The 22,674-nt window shown below is 39.5% G+C and overlaps 2 protein-coding genes across 7 annotated transcripts in view; both read right to left on the bottom strand.

Annotated features, from left to right (window-relative positions):
- Positions 1-11,867, bottom strand: part of NADK2 (NAD kinase 2, mitochondrial) — a 49,622-nt gene extending 37,755 nt beyond the window's left edge. Inside the window, exons 1-2 of one of the 3 annotated variants that reach the window (XM_011286501.4) lie at positions 11,335-11,867; positions 97-185 (exon numbers count right to left, since the gene is read on the bottom strand). In XM_011286501.4, coding sequence (XP_011284803.2) covers positions 97-185; positions 11,335-11,634 — 389 coding nt within the window. In that variant the 5' untranslated portion in view covers positions 11,635-11,867. Of the gene's footprint in view, positions 1-96; positions 186-2,059; positions 2,235-11,334 lie in introns of those variants that run through there. The other 2 variants (XM_023239012.2, XM_019811877.3) reach the window with 2 other exon arrangements.
- Positions 11,868-18,501: 6,634 nt separating this feature from the next.
- Positions 18,502-22,674, bottom strand: part of RANBP3L (RAN binding protein 3 like) — a 290,513-nt gene continuing 286,340 nt past the window's right edge. For all 4 annotated transcript variants that reach the window (XM_019811844.2, XM_011286498.4, XM_045038102.1 and 1 more), the window contains 2 exons: positions 21,584-21,773; positions 18,502-19,302 (listed from right to left, as the gene is read on the bottom strand). In XM_019811844.2, the coding sequence (XP_019667403.1) occupies positions 19,259-19,302; positions 21,584-21,773 (234 nt within the window). In that variant the 3' untranslated portion in view covers positions 18,502-19,258. The remainder of the gene's footprint in view (positions 19,303-21,583; positions 21,774-22,674) is intronic.

The raw sequence follows: 22,674 nt of genomic DNA, 5'->3' as shown, positions 1-22,674 counted from the left end.
TCTTTACTAAAAATCACAGGATCATCTTCTAGTAAAAATAAAAATTAAAAGTCCTGAATACAAAAGCCCATCCAAGATCCAATCCCAATGACTCACCGTAAACTATCTAGAATATGCTCTACATTTTTGGTGTGAATATGATGCCGTTCAAGCAGTCCACTGTAGCTAGAGCCTTTCAATGCAAGCTATATCAAAATAAAACAAATTCTGTCTTATTACATGTCATATAGTACACAGTATAACATCTCTCTTTAAAAAACCCTATGTAAAAACCGAAAGATCTTTTTTTGAAGGTATATTTGTAGGACTACAAGTTTAAACTGAACTAGAAAGCCTGACTTCAGAAAATTATAATTTGGTTTCAATACCAAATACAGCATTAAGTTTCCTGAATCACGTAGTTAACAAGATCTCAAAATTTGCCTATTTGGAGCACCTGAGTGGTTCAGTCGGTTGAGCGTCCGACTTCAACACAGGTCACGATCTCACAGTTTGTGAGTTCAAGCCCCGTATTGGGCTCTGTGCTGACAGCTCAGAGCCTGGAGCCTGCTTAGGATTCTGTGTCTCCCTCTCTCTCTGCCCCAACCCACTCGTGCTCTGTCTCAAAAATAAATAAGCATTAAAAAAATTTTTTTTGCTTACTTTACAACCAATTTTTTAAATGGATTTTTAACACATTGCATACGGCTACTCGAAGACCAAAGATAAACTAATCTTCTAATATTTTAGAAGGCAGTTAGATGACCTTTACTCCACTTGGATTTGCAGCTCTCTTCTGTTCAGATTTATGAACTCTATTTGGAATTTACCCCACACAATCCAAACAAAGGACTGGTTAGCTCACTGAAATTGGATAACATTTAGATATAAAGACATATATCATTCAAGAATTATCTTTCCTAGTCCATTGGAGTGACATTTTATAATGTTACTACCGTACCATTAATATTCTCCTTTTAAAGTATATGTCTTCTAAATAAAATAAAAGTAAATAAAATGTTGAGAGAGAAGTTTAGAAATATCTTCAATGAACATCCATTTAATCAAGTAGGAAATTTGTCCAGTAGAGTGAATGCCAGAATTAAAAAGCATATTGTGGGGCGTCTGAGTGTCTCAGTCAGTTAAGCATCCAATGTCAGCTCAGGTCATGATCTCGTGGTTAGTGGGTTCAAGTCCCACGTCAGGGTCTGTGCCAACAGCTCGCGGCCTGGAGCCTGCTTCAGATTCTGTGTCTCCCCCTCTCTCTGCCCCTGCCCCACTCACACTCTCTCTCTCTCAAAAATAAACATTAAATAATAAGCATTAAAAAAATAACAAACAAGCAAAAAAGAGTTTCTCCTACAAAATTTCCAAAAGCAAACATCACTTCTGCCCAAGTAGCCTGAAAGTTAAAATACAACAAAGCATGAACGGAAAAATGGATTCTAAACCAACAAAAATTTGTCCACATTAAAGTTAGATGTGATAGGTTATTTCCTAAATGATCCAACTGCTTTTATTAAAGTATCATAGGTATTTTTACTTGACCTAAACTGAGTTTATTACGAAACAAATTTTTAACTTATTTTACTAGTCAGCTGAATGTTACTACTTTCTACTCTCTGTAATAAGTCACAGGAAAGCTCAGTAAGGGAAGGAAACAGTCTTTTCAAATTTAACACATAAGAAATACACAAACTTTTTGAGACAATGACCTGTTTGTTTGGTATGTAAACTCACTAGGCAGAATTGAAGCACTCTTAAAAAGAGTACCCACTTAACTAAATGGTACACTGTTAACTCAAAACTGCCTTACACTGATGAGAAACACCTAGTCAACAGCTAGAAAGTAAACTATTCCACTTAGCATGATCAGGCCTGGTACAGTGAACCCTAAATATTTCTCCAGCTATATTGGCATTTATCTTAGATCATTTCAGTTTCACTTAGCCTTCCTCCCAGGCACTCACCTTTACTTTCCCCATAATTCTCTTCCTACTTCTGCCTTCCTCTTTTTATCCTGTTTACCCATTCCCTCATACATTGGGATTGCTCAAGGTTCCATCTCTGACTTTCTTACCTGCTCCACTTCGTGTTCTTGGAGTTACCTCCCTGCTGCAGGACTTGACGGCCCAAGTATACACTGGCAACTATGAAATATACACTGTTAGCTCACATCTTTCCTTTAAGCTTTCGGCTCAAATTTTCAACGTGAGCATTTATACTCCCCCATTGGTAGATCAGGTACCTTTCCCCACAACCACCTAAATCTGATTACATATTCCTCCTTCAAATTTGCTCTTCTCAGTCCCGTATACCAGTTAATAATACTTACATTTATATAAGCAACAGAATAAACGCAGGCGTCACCTTTAATTCTTCCCTCACACTCAATCTCCACAGTCAGTCAGTGGTGAAGAACAACAATCGTACCTGTAAACTGTCTGTCCAATCTGTCCACAGTCATGCTGCCACTGCTTGAGTTCTGGGCAACATCAGCTCTTATCTGGTGTCACGCAATAGCCTGCCTCCAGAATTTCTAACTGCTTCCTTTAAAAGTCTTTATTTCCCCGTCCTCCAACCTAACCACCACTACCAGAAGCCTGCTTTCATACTAGGCCCAGAATGCTAACGTCTCAGAAAAACTGACCCTCCACTCCTCTTGTGGGGAAAGAGAACAGGACTGACAGTTGTATTCTATTGCTAAAAAACACTGAAAATGACTAGGACATAAAGCAAACTCCTGCACATGACATTTAATACCCTGATAAGGTCCAGCCTACCTGTTTCCCTTCTATATACTCACTCTTGAACAATGATTTTCAAACTGCCCTTAAAATGGCTGTCACATCAATTTATTGATCACAAGCAGCACTGGTATTAAGAATAAACTCTAGGGGCGCCTGGGTGGCTCAGTCGGTTGAGCGTCCGACTTCGGCTCAGGTCATGATCTCACAGCTCGTGAGTTCGAGCCCCGTGTCGGGCTCTGTGCTGACAGCTCGGAGCCTGGAGCCTGCTTCGGATTCTGTGTCTCCCTCTCTCTCTACCCCTTCCCCGCTCACGCTCTGTCTCTCTCAAAGATAAGTCAACATTAAAAAAATTAAAAAAAAAAAAAAAGAAACTCTACTACATGCAACTGCTCAGTTGTTTCATATTACCTTTTATTTCAAATACGAGTATATGTACTTAGTGAGTCATATGTAAAATTTTTCCAACTGTAGATTACAGTCAGAAATATCTCAGTTCTTTTGGCCGGCAAAGATTAACTTCTCCACTGTCTCATTAGTACCGTTCTCTACCCTTGACATATAAATTCTTCCTTATTCTTTAATATTTAATTAAAATACCCTAAACTTAAAGGATCTCATTTCACTCTCATCATATTGGCAAAAATAATAAAGTCCACCAAGTGCTAATGAGAACATGGGGTATCAGGGAGATGTTCAGTGCTTATGGAAATATTATTTGTACTTCTAATTGCATTTTTTAATAGAAAAAACTAGAAACAACCTCATTATCCAAACAGTGTAATACTTGACAGCACTTAAAATGAATTAACATATATCAAAATAGAGAAGTTTCAAACCAATGTGAATAAGAAAAGCAAATTTCTAAAGAACAGGTATACAATTTAAAGAATATATTATTGATGTAACTTTAAGACACACAATACACTTTTTATGGGCATGGTCACATTAATAAATGTATAACATATGCATGAAAAAGATATGTGTGTGTGTATATATATATATATATATATTCATATTTAACAACTTCAGGCTAGTGGTTACCTCTAGGGACACAGGGAGGGAAAAAGTTGGAATGATAAGGCTTTAGTTATAACATTCCCTTTAAAAATATCTCTGGCATTGGGGCACCTGGGTGGCTCAGTTGGTTAAAGGTCTGACTTCGGCTCAGGTCATGTTCTCATGGCTTGTGGGTTCGAGCCCTGTGTCCAGCTCTTTGCTGACAGCTCAGAGTCTGGAGCCTGCTCTGGATTCTGTGTCTCCCCTTCTCTCTGCCCCTCGCCTGCTCACACTCTGTTTCTCTCTCTCAAAAATAAATATTTAAAAAAAATTTTTTTGTAAGTATCTCAAGTAAATGTGGCAAAATATTAGTATCTGTTAAGTCTCAGTAGCTGGATATACAGGGGTCTATTTTGAAAGTTTTCTATGTGGTAAAAACATTTCATAACTGAAAGTCTAAACTTTAAAAAGATCACTAGCAAGTCTACTTAAAAGTTGAAAAAATGCAAAGGTCATCTTTTTCTCTTTCATTCTTACCTTTCCCAAATTACTCCCTCCCTTCTCTGTATTCCCGTGGACCACTTACAGTTATAACACAATTTAAAATATTTTCTCCATACATTTGGGAACCCTTTTATTCACCTGTGGTTCCCCAGAACCTAGCAAGCGCTCAATGAACAGGTGACACTTTAAACAAATTAACCAACAAACTTCATGAATGTTGGCAATAGTGACACTGGAAGCAAGTTTTATTTTTAAACATATTTTTAGATCTTATTTTTAAAGACCATAATTTTTATAATTATTTTCTCCACTACAAAAATACTTTTTTTGAGAGAGAGAGAGAGAGAGAGTACAACAGGGGACAGGGGTAGAGGGAGAGAGCGAGAATCTTAAGCAGGTTCCACACTCAGCACAGAACCCAACACGGACTCGATCTCACAACCCTGGAATCATGACCTGAGCCAAAATAAAGAGTTGGAGACTCAAGAAACTGAGTCACCCAGGCACCCCACAAAAATACTTCTTAGAAGAAAGTAAACAATTCAAAACTATCACTTCCTCCAAGAAATGGGCTTTAAAAAAAAAAAAAAAAACATGAGCAAAAGTTAAATTCAATAAGTCTTCAGTTACTTTAGCCATCTGTTTTACAAAGGAACCTATTTTGAAGTGACCAAATCAGTACCATTTTAGGTACAAAATTTAGTAAGTAATGGTGACATTTACATAATGATCATTATTGTGGCTAAAAATCCTAATTATGCTGCTTTAAATTATGTAAATTATCAATCAATTTGCTCTTCCTAAAAATTATGTAAACAAGGAAAAACAGACACTATACCTATTTCAAAGTCAGAGACTGATAAATAGAAAGAGGTTAGGTTACTTGATCCAGTTTACAAAGCTAATAGATTGGTGCCAGTATCCAAACTCAGATCTCCTGTTTTTTTGTTTTTTTGTTTTTAGGTTTTTTTTAATGTTTATTTTTGAGAGGCAGAGAAAGAGAGAGAGCACAAGCAAGGGAGGTGCAGACAGAGAGGGAGACACAGAATCCGAAGCAGGCTCCAGGCTCCAAGCTGTCAGTCCAGAGCCCGACGTGGGGCTCGAACTCACAGACTGTGAGATCATGACCTGAAGTCGGACGCCTAACCGACTGAGCCACCCAGACGCCCCTTCAGATCCAAGACTGAGCCACCCAAGGCGCCCCTGCTCTTAATCCAAGACTTGTCCACTAGAGACTCCTAACAACCCTACATTAGCTATAGATTTCACTCCTCCTTGGGAAATGTAAATGCTCATTAGGGCACTAAGCCTCATTTTAATGATTAAGTTACACAGGCCAAGAACTATTCTGTTCCTATGTCCTAATTCTACCAACTTGCAGTTAGGAAGAAGAAATCCAATTGACTAACCTCTCCTTGAATGCAAATGTCTTATGGAGGTTGGTCTAATCTCCTGCACAATCCACATCATATATAATGAACTTTCCTAAGGCATGAAATAACTGGCACATTTGGTGATATTTTGAAATACACCTATTACGTATTACAAAGATCAGTGATAGCGAAAAATAAAGTTAACTTACACCTTACTAGCTAAGAAGATACTAATGTGCATTGATAAACACTTTTTTACTCAAAACTTAATTCATATAATTAAAAACACAGGAAAAGGGATCACAGTAAGAAATTATGTTGTTTACAGTCTCATGGCTGGCCACATATTTGTAGTTTTGAAAACCTCCCCTAGGTAATCCTGATAAGAAAAGCCTGAAAATCAGGGCTCTAAAGCACACTGGTCAATGATTACGTTAGTGGTGGAATTTCAGCTACTGTAATATTCAACCCTTTTACATCTTTCTGGGTCTCCCATTTAACGACAAATATTTATGGGAAGGAGTGTACTGTAAGTCTCTATTTTCCAAGTTGTATCGCACAAAATTTGACACATTTTTCTGTCCCCCTCCCAAAATCCCATGGTCAAATAAAAATCCTGTTTTGTTTCAGCTCATGTTTAACACATGAAGCCTCTTCCAGGAAACTCACGTTGGTAACCTCTATCTTAAGATTTCAGCAGCTAACGTCTTTCGGAAGAATGATAGCTGGAAATACGGCTCTGGACTGGAAGCCTCCAAGAGAAAAGAACTAAAAATAACTTTTAAAAAGACAAACGTTTTACTACCTTTTTTGGTGGGGATGGGAAGGTGGAGAGGATGATGAATAAGATGCAGTCTTTGCCCTGAAGTCTAGAGAAGAAAATAATCAGATTATACTCAAAGGTGGAAAGCTCAAATGTGTAAGTATTGGGAAGATACAGTGAAGAGTACCGAACACAACTTTGTGGCCAAAGAGGGGCACAGCAAGGTTACAAAGGAAGGCTTCCTATGACAGTAACATCTGGAGCTTGACCTCAAAGGAATTTGGTTAGAGGAAAGAGAAATATTCACACTAAAATAGGCTGCAGAGGAAAAGACACTAACAGATACAAATCAAACCACCCTGAAATACCATTTTTTTCACCTCCCAGCTTGGTAAAACTCCAAAATGTGATAAACTTCTTGTGGAATAACAGTAACTTTCATCCATTGCTGGGGAAGGTATACATTGGTACAGCCTTGAAGGGAAGAAATTTAGCAATACCCATTAAAATTTCAAATGTACATGCCTTTTGACTCAGCAATTCCACTTTTAGGTATTTATCTTAGAGCCTGGTTCACACATACATAAATTAACACACACGTTATTCACTATAGAATGTATTTTAATGTTTATTTTTGGGGGGGTAGGGAGAGAGTGTGCATGCATGCAAGCAGGGGAGGGGTAGAGACATGGGGGGGGTGGACAAAAGATCCAAAGTGGGCTCTGCACTGACAGCAGCGAGACCAATGTGGGGCTCAAACTCACAAATCTGAGATCATGACCTGAGCCAAAATCAGAAGCCTAACAGAATGAGCCCACCAGGCACCCCCATTACAGAATCTATTTTAATAAATTAAGACATGCACACAATGGACTCCCACACATACTATTTTAAAGAAAGAACAAGGTGCAGAATAGCTTAAATATTATGTTATCACAAAGTAAAAAGGGGTGGGACAAAGAAAAATAATGTTTCATTGTGTTGATTTGTATGTATGGATTATTTCTGGAAGGAAACACAAGGAACTGATAACACTGGCTACTTCCAGGGACAAAAACACAGTGCCCAGTAATAAGAATAAGAGACTTTTCATTGTATAGCCTTCTGTATCTTTTACATTTTGAACATTTTAATGCACTAATCCATAAATACATAAAATTAAATCAGCACAGCACCTAATGAAAATTAAAACAGTTTGAAATTAGTGGAAAATGAAGTTCGAGACAAAAACTGATTAGAAATAAAGCTCAACAGGCATACGGGAGCCAGTTCATGAAGGGCCTTGTTTGGCATACTAAGTAAGGATCATGAAGGTTCCCATAGAGCAGTGTTTCTCAAAGTGTGATCTGGGGACCACCTGCAAACCTGGAGAGCTTATTAAAAATGAAGTCCCCTGGACAGAGCCAACAACCTTAAGGGTGTGTGGTTGATAAAGGCAGAGTCTGGAGTCTCCACAAACTGAATCAGAATCTTGGGGTGCAAAGGTTCAGGCATCTGCGTTTTAACAAACTTCCTAGGTGACTCTACAGGTTATGGGGAGCTTTTGAGTAGTTCTAAGCAGAGGAGTAAACTGGCCAGATGTTCACTTTAGATAGACCACTCTGGTGCCTGTATCTGAAAGATTTGAGAGGAGTGAGACTCTGTTAGAAAGCCCTGGAGGAGATCATGTTCTTTAATTTGATAAATATTCATATATACTACATTCATTGCACACCATGTGGCAAAAGTATTACCTGCCCAAGAACCACAACCTAAGCTACACCATCACTGCAGGAAACACTGTTAAGGGAAACAAAATCCAAGGTGCTAGGATTTCCCAAATATGTTAGGAAGGTAATAACTATGAATAATTTAATCCAGTAATAAAGGGACTGCTAAATGAAATTATTCCATCCCATTATAAAGATTAAAAAACAACAACAACAACTAGGAGTGCCTTCAGGGGTGGCTAGGTTGATTAAGTGACTCTTGGTTCCAGCTCAAGTCATGATCTCACAGTTCCTGGAGAGCAGAGCCTGCTTGAGATGCTCTCTTTGCTTCTCTCTCTGCTCCTCCTCTGCTTATGCATGCACACACACGCACCCATACACGCACCCAAACTTAAATAAATAAATAAATAAATAAATAAATAAGGCAACCATTAAAGGGAGTTGCGGTGGAGGGAGAGAAGGGTGGAAATTGTTAATGTCTCATTTAGTATATATTAAAATAGTTTTCAATAAAACCTTCTCTTTGGCCAATAAGGCATGTTTACAATGGCAAAACCCTTTCCAATCATCTTTGATTCATCTAAAGATCTAATTTGTTGAGTGGCAAGGTAATGAGCCAGCAGAGGTAAAATCCTACACCAGAAATTCACAGGAAACATCACTGCACGAATTAAAAATAAAGCAATGCCACCAATAAAAGTGAAAGACCAAGCTTCAAAGATGTAACCCTATTTTGTACACGCTTTATCAACTAAGAAGTATTTCTTCTACTTAAGTAACCCATGAGGCTTTGGGGTATAAGATTATACTGGCACTCCATCCTTCATCTTCTATTTGCATTTTAACAACCTAACAGAGACCTATTCTGCAACAAAACCACCACCTCCACAACAAAAGAGAACCCTCTGGTATAAAACTTCAGGTTACCATGACACTATAGACATCAGAGGTAAGGTGCCAGAGACTAAAGTAAGCACATGGCCACTTTCTTTTGTACTCAATTCACATTATTCATATATCTTAGTATCTTTTACCCCAGCAAAACAGCAAACAATATTGGCCAGCTTATCAGTCCTACTACAGAGTCCCATTTTAGAAAAACTTTACACAGCCCCATATCTGGCCTCAACTCCATCTACTGCTATTCCATTCTGAATACTGGCTTTAATGTAAATGGTAAACTCAAATCAGTAAGGAACTAATCCAATATAATGTAACTGAAATGACAACAACGACTATTTCACTGCCTTGAGATTACAAAACCATGTGTTCTATAGTACAGAAGTTTTAACACTAAGTTTTCTTCTCCCAAACAGCATTACCTAGCAATAGACAAATATTTACCTATTAGAGATTTCTCTTTAGATACCTATAGTGGGTACACTATGTAGTTCAATTTCTAAAGACTTACTTACTGATCTGCCTACATTTAAAATGTTTTGATTAGTGGCAATCTAATTCAGAGGTCCCAGAATTAATCTAATGTAGAGGACACTCGTCTTCTTGAGGCCTTGAAAAATCATCCAGAGTTTCAAAATGCCAGCACGAAAAAGAGCCTGTAGAGGCTATCTAGTCCAGCCTACTGTTTCATATACTGAACTAGGTGAAAGCACTTTTAAAACCTGACAGTACTACAAAAAGGTATCATTTTCATGCATGAGGCCCAGAGAAGTTAAAAAGACTGATAGGAAGTTAACCACACAAACTGGGCCTAGAACCCCAAGCTCCTAACTCCCAATCCCACACTCCAAACACGCCAATGGAGTGTACTACTTTAAACTGCTGCGAGGGGCTTTGATAAAATTGTATAGAAAACATTTTTATACATATGTTTGACAATTTCTAAAAAGTAGAGCTTGCAAAACTGGGAGTACAATCCAAACGACACACCTCTTTCCCAGAACAGAAACAATGTGCTTGCCTCTGACATTATTCCCTGCCTCATCCCCAATTTCACTCCCTGACAAAACATAACTACTCCAACTTCCTACTCAAATTAACTGATTTACTTTTTAAAATGATACAATTGTCTTGTATAAATCGCTACATCTTCAAACACTAAATGAGAGGAAACACACCTGCACCTAGCACCTCCATTAAAGGAAAATAGGGACCCTGCTCAATTAACTCATTGAAGAATCAAGAAGTTTAATGCTGAAAACAGACTCTATATTTAAGCAGTGAGGATTTACAATTTCATTTTGATACCTCTGCAAAATATTACGAAAAAATCTGAAGATTACAAACCATACCAGAAGTTTAAAACAAGCTGTCCACTCTTACACAGAATTCTACAAGATTATGGTTATAAGCATGTATAACTCCAGAGCCTTTGGGGCCACAGTATCAACAATTAGAGATTTCCCTATTGTTCATGGTAGCATCTTCACTCCCCTTTTCCTAGAGTTGGTGGATAGGGAGCATGGGGTCAGAAGTTTCAAAAGGAGAGGGAAGAGAGAAGATATTCAGGGCTTTTTCTTGGATGGATTTATATACTTCTGCAAACATGTTACTATCTGTACCAAATACAGTCTCTTGTGGAGATACTATGTTATAGACGTAGGCTCTTTATTCCATTAATTGCCAGATTCACCTGCCTTCTGTCCTGCCCTTTCTACTTAATAACACAAAGTCAAATTTTCTCCCTTGCTAACCTCTGAACTCAAAACACGTGTGCTTTTAAAACAAGCTGCTAGAACCTTGTCTGACGACCACGTTCCATCACGGAAAAGGCTCGCCCAGACCGGCTTTCTGGAGTATCCCAGGCCTAGCAGTCCTGCAGAGTAAAAGGGGGTGTGTCCGCGGTACCTTCGTCCTCTCTCCCACTTCCCGCAGCGGCGCCCGGGGGGGGGGGGCCCTTTTTCTCGGGGAGGCTTGGGGAGCGGTTTCCAGGGCGTCCAGACCTCAGCCACTGGCCCACCTTTCTCGGGGCTGTTGTTGCTAATCCCCAAAGGGAGAATAGGGAGTGGGGCTAGCGAGGGCGCAAATGAATCCCCAAACCCTTCCCACTGGGAGCCCCTGCCCCCCCAAGTCTTCCTCTCCGTCTTGGGGGGGGTCTCTGCAGTTTCAATGACCCCCCCCCTCTCTCAACATACACAGAGGGCGGGGGTCTACGAGCGAAGCCAGAAGGATGGAGGGCAGCGAGCTGGGAAGGCTGGACATTTAGGGCGCCGGGGTAGAAGGGTCATCCCGAGAGGTCTCGCCACACCACAAAGCCGGGGTCGAGCCCACACACAACCGCAGGGGCCGCAGGGACCCACCAGCTGCTTCAGATCCTCCTCCGAGAGCTCCGCGTAACGGTACCGCTGCTGCTCGAACTCATACCGGGTGGTTTTGGCCACCACCACCACCCGCGAGGGGCGGAAGCCGCCTTCGGGGCGGCTGCCACAGCCCGCCAGCTCGCGCAGCTGCCCCTGCCCCAGGTGTCGCCGGCCGCCGCCGTCACCGCAGAGCCGCGGCCGCGCGGCGGGGCCTCCCGCGCCCGGCCCCCTCAGCACCGCCGCCCGGCCGCCTGCCACACGCCGACAGCTGCCCAGCAGGAAGCCTCGGTAGCAAGTCATCCTCCGCCCGGCGGGGCTGCAGGCCCGGGCTCCCGCCACCAACAGTGCGCGCGGCCCGCGCAGACCCGGCCTCTAACTCCGCGCCGGGCGGGCAGAGGTTAAGAGCACTACAGTGCGTGGCCCGCGCCGCGAGGGGGACGTGCCCAGACGTTGACGGGGGCGGGGAAAACCCGGCGACTGGGAGGAGGGAGAGCCCGAGCCAGGGAAAGGTGGGCGGGGAAAAGCTAGAGGCCTCAGGGTGGTGGGTTTTGTTTGTTTGTGTATCCGTTTCCATCCACGCCTGCGCAGTGGCCGCTTCGACACCCGGGGGCCGACTCCAGCTCCACCCCCTTCCCTGGGTGGGCACTAAACCCACACGCCCGCCCCCAACTCTGTGAACCAATCAGAGCCCGCTGCGGTTTCGGAGCCTGAGGAGCTGCGGGGGTTGGCTGTGGCCAGAAGAAGGGCTGGGATTCTATTTGGCGATAGAGCTGCCTTAGGAATCCAGCTGGAACCGGTCTGAAGCGGCGCGGGGGACTGCGGGTGGGGTTTCGAGCGCCTGGCGGGAGAGCAGGTGCCTGTAAGCACCTCCTTGCCTGGGCTTCTTTATTGCTCTTGAACAGACCACATAAAACCACTCTTTAATCATGGCACATAAGACTGCATTCTTTATCCCTTCGTTCAACTAAGTCTAGGCAGAAGGCCAATATGACCAACACTGGGCTGGGGAGTGTGGGGGGAGGGGGAGGGGCAAGGAAACTGACCAAAGACCATGTGCATAATTTGTGGGGCCTAGTGCTAAATGAAAATGCGAGCTTCTTGTTCAGAAATTATCAAGAATTTCAAGACGGAGAGCGGTAAGCCGGGTGCCCGGCCCATCTAAGCATGGCGCCCGTGAGACTGCACAAGTTACAGCCTCTGCTGACAACCAAAAAACTATCATTCCGGAGGGAGACAGGTAGCCATTGAGGAAATTAGAGGATAGCGGGTAGAGGAATCTGGCCAAGTGAAGTATTTCTGGATGGGGAGAGAACGTTGAAAAGGTAGCTAGGACAAGAGAGAAAGCTTAAGAATGTTAGTAATTTGGACTTTATTCTATAGGCAGTCGTGGCCTTTTGAAAGCTTTTAACTGGAAAGATGCGAGTCCTGAAAACAATGTTTGAGGACTGTTGATCTGGCTTGGGACTATTGCGTGGATTGGGAGGCAGGGGTAGGAAGGAGACTTGGCACTGTTGGAATAGTTAGACGTGGCCCTAGGTTGAGTTAGTGGTAATGGACGTGCAAGAAAACGCTCGCATGATAAGGGGAGAGTCAAATGGCAGTCCACATTCTACTGTTACCCTAATGCTCCTCACATGCACTTGCTTTGGCTCCCTCTTTGCTTCTTTAGAGTCCTAGCACTATCAATAACTAGTCTGTGGACTTTGGGAAGGTTGCTAACTCTTTCTGGGCCTCGGATTCCACATCGGTAAAATGAAGATACTGAACTAGAGTGGCACCAAGGCTCTATCAAGCCCAAATTGATTCTGAATCTGGGCTCTTCCTTCTCAGCTAGCCACCACCACTACCATTTATTCATGGGTTCACTGAATATAGAATCCCTAATGCGTGCCGGGTACTATATTATTAAGAAATATACAATTGAGTCTGATAGATGTCTACTTTTAAAGTATTTTTTTAAATGTTTATTTTTGAGAGACAGAAGGAGACAGAGCATGAGTGGGGGGAGGGGAGGGGCAGAGAGAGAGGGAGACACAGAATCTAAAGCAGGCTCCAGGCTCTGAGCTGTCAGCACAGAGCCTGACGTGAGGCTGGAATGCACAAACCGTGAGGTCATGACCTGAGCTGAAGTCGGACATTTAACTGACTGAACCACCCAGCCACCACACAGTATTTTTTAATGTTATTTTTTTGAGAGAGAAAGCATAGGGAAGGGCAGAGGGAGAGTGGGAGTCTCAAGCAGGCTTCATGCTGTCAGTGCAGAGCCCAACATGGGCTCAAACTCACAAACCGTGAAATCATGACCTGAGCCAAAATCCAGAGCCAGACACTTAGTCAACTGAGCCACCCAGGCACCCCAGATGTCTTTTAGTAAGTCACTGGCCAGGAACGTTGCCTCACAGCAGGTGCTAATAGTGACTTGTAGTGGAAATTTAAGCACATCTCTTAATTTCTATGGGATGTGAGTTACTCATTTTTTTATTTATTTTTCTTTTTTTTTTAATTTTTTATGTTTATTTTTGAGAGAGACAGAGTGTGAGTCAGGGGAGGGGCAGAGAGAGAGGGAGACACAGAATCTGAAACAGGCTCCAGGCTCTGAGCTGTCAGCACAGAGCCTGACGTGGGGCTGGAATGCACAAACCGTGAGATCATGACCTGAGCCAAAGTCAGACGCCCAACTGACTGAGCCACCTAGGCACTCCTGTGAGTTACTCATTTATAACTTGAACATCCTCAAGGTCGTTTCTCTTCTCACTATTCCAACACTGTTATAGTAAGGATTTCTAGAGAGGAAACAGCATGAGCAAAAGTATGGAGAATGAAATAGCAGTTCTGAATTCCTAGGGAATTTAGAGGGAGGCAAGCAACAATGAAAGGTGAGGCTAGAGAGGCAGATTACTATAAAAGGTGGATGGGGGTATTTATAGCAGCACTATCAACAATAGCCAAAGTATGGAAAGAGCCCAAATGTCCATCAATGAATGAATGGATAAAGAAGATGTGGTATATATACACAATGGAGTATTACTCGGCAATCAAAAAGAATGAAATCTTGCCATTTGCAACTACGTGGATGGAACTGGAGGGTATTATGCTAAGTGAAATTAGTCAGTCAGAGAAAGACAAAAATCATATGACTTCACTCATATGAGGACTTTAAGAGACAAAACAGATGAACATAGGGAAAGGGAAAAAATAATAAAAACAGGGAGGTGGACAAAACCTCATTATGAGAAAAGACTCATAAATATGGAGAACAGAGGGTTACTGGAGGGGTTGTGGGAGGGGGGATGGGCTAAATGGGTAAGGGGCATTAAGGAATCTACTCCTGAAATCATTGTTGCACTATATGCTAACTAATTTGGATGTAAATTTAAAAAAAATAAAAAATAAAACAAGTTAAAAAAAAAAGGCAGATGGGGGAAAGACATGGAAGGTGTTATATCAATGCTTAGGAACTTGGCTTTTATGCTGTATATGCTAAGAAGCCACTAAAAGGGGAAAATAACATGCTTAGCTTTGCAAATATTATTTATGAACAGGAATTTCTTAGAAGAAAAAAGCAGAGAATAAATATCTGAAATATACTCAACCTTATTAGAAATTAGAAAAATACAAATTAAGGTAATTTCACTGAAATAGTCTTTCATATCCACTAGATTGGCAGAGATTAAGAAGTTTTGCCAATCTTCTAAATTATTTGAAAGCTATTACATCAAGGCTTTATAAGGCTAAACATTCCCAGTTATTTCAATAACTTCTCCAATGCCACAGTTTCTAAATATCATCTTAGAAACTTTAAATGTGTTCATGTATTCCAGTTTGTCCACTCCAAGTCTGATGTCAAAAATCATGCAGTACTGTGGGTATGATCTATTCACTGCAAAACAAACAAAAGTGCTTGCATTCATGAATTTAATATGAGTTTCAGTACCCTCAAACTACTAAAATAATCTGTAATGTTACTGAGTTTCAAACTCAAACCCCAGGTCTGGCAGTGCTGGTGTACTTTTCTAGAGTAAGCTTACCCAACCACCTGGTAAACACATCTCAAGAAGTTTATTTGTTTTCAACATTTTATGGGAAAAGTTCTATATCATTGTGATATTCACAATTTGAGGATTTACAAAGCTTAAGATGCATCCTTCCCAATCCCTAGATCCCCCTCCAACTCACTTCATGTACATTCTGACTCTATGAAAGATACACACCCCCGCCCCTTTTCTTTAATGGCATCCACATACTCTAAGACTTGCATAGGTTATTAGTCCCTGGGGTCAAAGGGTTCCTGGCTTTGGTAGTAATGGATGTAAAATAATAGTTTAAAGAGAGAACATTTTGACGGGCCATAAATTAAGCTGAATAACTTGGTAAAGTCTAAAGTCCTGTTGAAAGAGAAGACTGTTAAGTTTATTTTACATATATATATATATATATATGATATATAATTAGATATAATGTTAAATATATATCTAATATATTTGGGAAATATTTAATAAAATTTTAATAAAAGCAGCTTCTATTAAAATCTAAGAAGATGTGTGCTTTGAGATCACCTAATAACTTATGAAAATGATTATCATTGTATGATGATCTCTTCATGTTAAAGAGAGGTCAAAGTATGTAGAAAAGCCAAAAAGGAGGTTAGATGAAGAAATAGGACAAACAGAAACTATAAGATGTTTCTACTATTATCCAAAATTTTACTAAATATTTGCATAAAGATTGTAAGAAGGAATAGTACAGTGGACAGAAAATGATTTGAAAGTCACAAGCTAAATACCATGTTTCTGCTGTGAGTAACCATGTCGTAATCCAGAAATTTTCACTCTTTCTCTGCCTTCCTGACATTCTAATACTATTTTTGATTCTGTTGCACTGGCATTAATATATAGACAAGTAATTGAAGTAATCTATTTTTTTTTTTTTTGCTTGGTATTTGCAGAGAAGTTCAAGGAAAATCACAGAAGGAAAGAATGAATTCAAATTACATTAAAATGTTTGAGGCATTGAGAAAACATTGCTCTATCTCCACCTTAAAGTGAGGGCAAGAATGAACATGTTAGGAGGATAAAGATCTCTGTTCCCTGCTTCACTTTAACAATTTAGTGCAATCACAACGTTCCCCTATTGGCTAAGATCTTATAGGAAAAGAGAACCAGTTCTTTAATTTCTTCTCCAAATGTCTTCCTGTTTATGTTAGCTTCTAAAGAAAATTTTCACTGACTGTGTTCTGCATCAGAGGCACTTTTTGGGATTGAAAAAACACAACCAACTTTAAAATTTGTTTTTCCTTTCTTTTTATTCTTTCATGCTAGAGCTATTCTTTTATTTTTTTTAACCTTCTCTCTACCTTTCCTCTATCATTCTCTCACATTAACTTTTTCTTTTCCATTTCCTGAATCATTGCTTAATTTAGAAGTAAAGGATGCTGATGGGGCGCCTGGGTGGCGCAGTCGGTTAAGCGTCCGACTTCAGCCAGGTCACGATCTCGCGGTCCGTGAGTTCGAGCCCCGCATCAGGCTCTGGGCTGATGGCTCAGAGCCTGGAGCCTGTTTCCGATTCTGTGTCTCCCTCTCTCTCTGCCCCTCCCCCGTTCATGCTCTGTCTCTCTCTGTCCCAAAAATAAAAATAAAAAAGTTGAAAAAAAAAATTAAAAAAAAAAAAGAAGTAAAGGATGCTGTATTTCTTCCACAGTCACTAGAAAAATGAATGGGCTTCTCTTAGTAGCTCACTTTTTCACTAAGTTATACTCAGTTATAGGGAAGGAACAAAACTTTGAACAATTTATATTCCAATCAAATTATGGTCGAAAAGAGTTAACTCAACTTTCACATGACAAACTAAAATTTTCAGGCATTAGCTCAGGTTTTAGTATATCTATATGTATCTATATATAATTGCTTTTATTACTGTAAAAGGTATTGTAACAAAATAACGTAACTTTGAAAAATTGTGTATTCACATGTCTACATCCAAATGAATATTGTTCTTCAAAGTAGCGTTTAGTGAAGTTAGACCCATTATTCCAGATAGATGTCGTCATTGTTCAAAAACTTTTCAGAAATCATTTTGGAACTGTAAATCTTATTCCCTAGTTATGGACTGAATGTTTATGTTCTCCCCCTAAATGTCTATGTTGAAGCCCTAGCACCCAATGTGATGGAATTTGGAGATGGGGTCTTGGGGGATAATTACAGTTAGACAAGTTTATGAGGGAAGGGCCCTGGTGTAATGGTATTGGTGTATAGGAAGAGACCCTAGAGAGCTTACTGTCTCTCTGCCTGTGTCCCACAAAGAGATCCTGTGAGTAGCCTACAACCAAGAGCAGAGGCCTCAGAATGAAACCTATTTTGTTGGCCCTTTGATCTTCGACTTCTCAGACTCTAGAGCTATGAGAAAGAAATGTCTGTTGTTTAAGCTGCACAGTCTGCGGTATTTTGTTATGGCAGACCGAGAAGAGTAAGATGCCTCTAACAAGGGACTATTTAAGAGTGATGATCAAAAGTCATTTTGAAGTCATGGGGTGATCAAACTTGATTAAAAAATGAAGTATGGCTACGAGCACTGAGACTACTTTTTTGTGTGTAACTCATGAAGTATCTCTGAGACAAATCTCAAAAGAGGAGCATCAAAACTCTGTTGCACGATTGTTGAAATTATTACAGTCTACCATTATTATGGTATCATTTGGGGGCGCCTGGGTGGCTCAGTCAGTTGAGCACCAGACTCTTGATTTTGGCTCAGGTCAGGAGCTCCCAGTTCATGAGTTTGAGCCCTGCATTGGGCTCTGTGCTGAGAGTGCAGAGCCTGCTTGGGATTCTCTCTTTCCCTCTCTGTGCCCCTTCTCCATTCATGCACTCTCTCTCTCTCAATTAATTAAAGCAAATTTTATTATTAGATAAACATTTGTTTATTTGTTTTTGAGGGGGGAGGGGAGTGAGAGAGGGGGGCAAAGATTCTGAAGTAGGCTTTGCACTGACAGCAGAAAGGTTGACGTGGAGCTTGAACTCATAAACTATGAGATCACGAGCTGGGATCAAGAGTCAGATGTTTAACCCACTGAGCCACTGAGGTGCCCCAATAAATAAACATTTTTTTAAAAAGAAAAGATTTATTTGGCTATATGTATGTATAAAAAAAACAGGCTCTATACAGCTACACCCATAAAATATTAATGACAATTTAATTACATAAAGCAAAGAACGAGTTAACATATTTTACTTTTGTATACTTACTGTTTTGTTACATAGGTAATGTATTTTGTTCATCCCTTCAACAACTATTGGATGCTGACCTGGAATCAGCCATATACAAGGTACAATGGATACAGGTCCATGAACAATACTAAATTTAAAGAAATTCATACCATGAATATATAATCTTATAGTATTAGTAAATTCAAAGGTTAAATGCAAATACTCATTTCCCAGAAAATAAACACGACTTAATCAAATGTTAGCATGCAGTTACAGTGTTTTGAAGACATGACTGGAAATCTTTAAAATGTTTGTTTTATGACCAGACAGTGTATGACTGAAAAAATAAATATCTTAGTTAGATATTTATCAAATCCAGAAATTTATTTTAACTATGATATCCACCAATGTGATGAATAGTCCAAATTAGTTATCAAACCCTATTCTAAATTACCTCTTCAAAAATGATAAATTTTGAACTTCCGAAGTCCATGCATTTCTTAAATTCTTTCATTTTCTCCACAATAATCAAAATGTAAAACCTTACAATTATTTGACTACATAAGAGAAAAATTTTAATTGCAACAAATTATGTTTTATGAACTTTGCTATAAAAACTCTTCAAGGGATGAATAGGATCTTCTCATTTACTTAAGATGATTTAGGATTTTCAGTAAGGTGATCAATCTTTTTGTAGATGTTGTCACATTTATAGTAGATAGTGCTCATGAACAGGCAACCGACTGTCTGTGGGTCCACCTCGAAGGATCTGTGATATAAATTTAAAATGTTAGAAAATGTTACATTCAGATTAGATTTAATATTGAACACAACTGAACATGAATATGCATGAAGATGCTTACAGGTGATGAAATGCAAAATGTAGAATTTACATTTTATATGTAACATTTGGAAATTTGCTAATTTTAAATTTTAATTTTTTTTAACGTTTATTTTTGAGACAGAGAGAGACAGAGCATGAACAGGGGAGGGTCAGAGAGAGAGGGAGACACAGAATCTGAAACAGGCTCCAGGGTCTGAGCCGTCAGCACAGCTCAAACTCACAAGCCATGAGATCATGACCTGAGCCAAAGTCAGACGCTTAACCGGCTGAGCCACCCAGGCGCCCTGAAATTTGCTAATTTTAAACATGATATTTCAGATAACTAAACCCTTCCTTAATTCATGGGAAACAAAGTTTTAAAAAATGGACTTTTTATTGCTTTCGTAACAGTTCAGCATTTGTATGCATCACCTCCCGGAGAAAGTACTAAGTGAAAAGGGAAAAATGGCAGAGGAGGAGGGGTTCATATGGTTGACATTTATTTTCCATTATTTCTCATTTTGTATGAAGGTAGTTGTATATTACTCTTTCCTAAAATGGAATATAATAAAATATAGACTTCATAAATGTGACTTTTATTGGTGAGAGAACTTTGCCATTTAATCCTTATTTCATGTTAACATTTCTAATAGATACCAATTCATTTTCCAATAGACCCTATTTTATTATTGCCAATACAAACATTATAAAAGATGATTTTATTTATACATTTCACACATTTTGAAGAATAAGAAACTATTTATTTAATAGTGACAAGAAAAATCATATTCATTTAGTTCTTTGGCTCACTGAGTCAAGCAATCTATAATCCTGATCTGCATATATTTAAAAAAAAATTTTAATGTTTCTTATTGAGAGAGACAGAGTGTGAGTAGGGGAGGGGCAGAGAGAGAGGGAGACAGATTCCGAAGCAGGCTCCAGGTTCTGAACTGGCAGCACAGAGTCCAACGCAGGACCTGAACTCACAAACCTTGAGATCGTGACCTGAGCCAAAGTTGCATGCTTAACCAACTGAGCCACCCAGGTGCCCCCTTGTCTGCATATTTTGTACATTTTGATTACATTTTTTAGTATTAGGCAAAGGAAGATATTTCCTCAAGTTTTACACATGTGCTTTGATAGATTCTTAAATTACATGTGATTAAGTTACCTTTAAGATTTAAAATAAAAGTTGGAAAAATGCTTGCTAACACACTATCTTTGTAGGTATGTCACTCAGTTCTCTGTAGAACAGAATTCAGGCCTAAGTGAAACTATTACTGAAAATACTTGGCTCCATTTATATAACAAAGCAGAACTTATTGTTTCCTAGACAATCTTTTTCTCCAAAAATAATCATAAGTTTTTGTTTTAAATCTACTCACCAGGGCAAGCACTGAAACCTAAAAATCTGATAACTACTGGTTCTATTTTAACCTTGCTCAATTCATGAATCCTGACAAAAAAAATAGTACTTTTTGGCCTATGCAAAAAAGGTCCTTGAGAATAAAGCAAATTCCAAAAAAAGGAGATAAATAGGAGTTTCAGTGTTTCAAGCCATCTTTGCCTGGTGGATCCATTGTAATATGTTTATTACATTTATGATGTATTTATAAAGTTCTTCTACTATAGCCAATAATAGGAAAACGAGAACAGGTGAAGAGAAATATGAATAAATAGGTAGTTTCAGTGTACGAATGTAATACTTTGTGGTATTTTTATTAAATTTATGCACAAGTGACACACAGGCATCAAAATGAGGATGACTTTTGGTAAAATCCTGATGGAGGCCACACATAGAAGGCAGTCACTTTCAAATCCACTCCTCTGATCCAAAGAGCTAGGACTCTAATTCCCATCTGCTTTATTTTTTTATAAAAAATTTTTAATTATTTATTTTATTATTTTGCAGAGAGAGTGGGGGGGGGGGTGAGAGAGAGAGAGAGAGAGAGAGAGAGAGAGAGAGAGAGAGAATCCCAACCAAGCTCCACGCTCAGTGCAGAACCCGACACGTGGCTCCATCCCATGACCCTGGGATCATGACCTGAGACAAAATTGAGAGCCGGATGCCCAATTGACTGAGCCACCCAAACGCCCCCTCATCCACTTTAAACATACCAGTTCCATTAAAAACAACAACAACAACAACAAAACAATTTCATACATTAGGATTGTGTAGAAGATTTCTTTCTTATACCTCCGACCTAACAAAAGAAAAATTATTTACCTGATCTATTCTTCGTTGCTTTGATGAAATCATCCTCATCCTCATCACAGCTTTCACAGTTTAATTGTTGAAGGATTGTATCTGACTGGCTTTCCGCTTGGTTTACATCTTCCTGTTTACCAAAGCTTCGAAGTGCAACAAGCCGATGATGTATTGCCGCGTACAGATACCCTGTATCTTTGGCACTGGCCTGCATGAGGAAAATTAAGTTGTTAAGAATATAAATAACTGAATAATAGCCACGTTTTAGAGATTTTTAATCTTTCACTCTTAGGAAGGAATTATATGGCAGAAATCTAGGATATAAATAACCCTAGAAGTTAAAGGGTAAAAAGCCATACATCCTGAACCAAACAAATTAAATCCAAAAGTGAATAATTCTATAACAGGTCCCTATTTGTGCGTTTTAAGCTGAGAAATGAAATTTTTGATGTAAAATTTCTACTTGAATTCAAGACTATCCCTCCTCCGCTATTTTACTATTTTTCTATTTTTTTACTATTTTCTATTTTTTTACTATTTTTCTATTTCTAATAGAAAATTAGAGGGTTCGGTGAATAACAGACCTCCACTTCCTTTACATCACTTTGTTTAGACATCCCAACAAGCCTCACAGCTCTGTGGAAAAGCAGAGCTCATTAAAGCAGTCGAATATTGCATCATAGAAGTCAATGCGCTGTCCATGCCGTCCTTATGATATTGTATCATAAACACGTCATAAGTCTTTGCTTTCAGTACTTTTCTATGCTATTTTTAATAGTTGCTGTTAATATAAAAAATGGTGGTAACAATCACATTTGTATAACATTTACGGTTACTACGTTCTTTTTTTATTCAACACTTACAACAAAACTATGAGTTAGTCATTTATTCCATTTATATTAGCAAAAGCACTTAGCACAAGTATTCAATTTATACTTACTTCCCACGTCCCTTTACAGATGAGAAGATATGGCTCAGAAAGGTACAATGATTGGCCTGCATTTACATAGCTAGTCAGCAAATCTGCTGGGCTCGAATCCCAGACCTTTGTCATCAGAGTCAGTGCTCTTTTAAGGTAACATGGCAGTGGTTTACATTTTTGTATGTTT

This window comes from Felis catus, chromosome A1 (genome assembly GCF_018350175.1).
Source record: "Felis catus isolate Fca126 chromosome A1, F.catus_Fca126_mat1.0, whole genome shotgun sequence".
Classification (NCBI taxonomy): Eukaryota; Metazoa; Chordata; class Mammalia; order Carnivora; family Felidae; genus Felis; species Felis catus.
The sequence above is the reverse complement of the archived record's forward strand: the minus strand, read 5'-3'. Positions and strand labels throughout refer to the sequence as shown.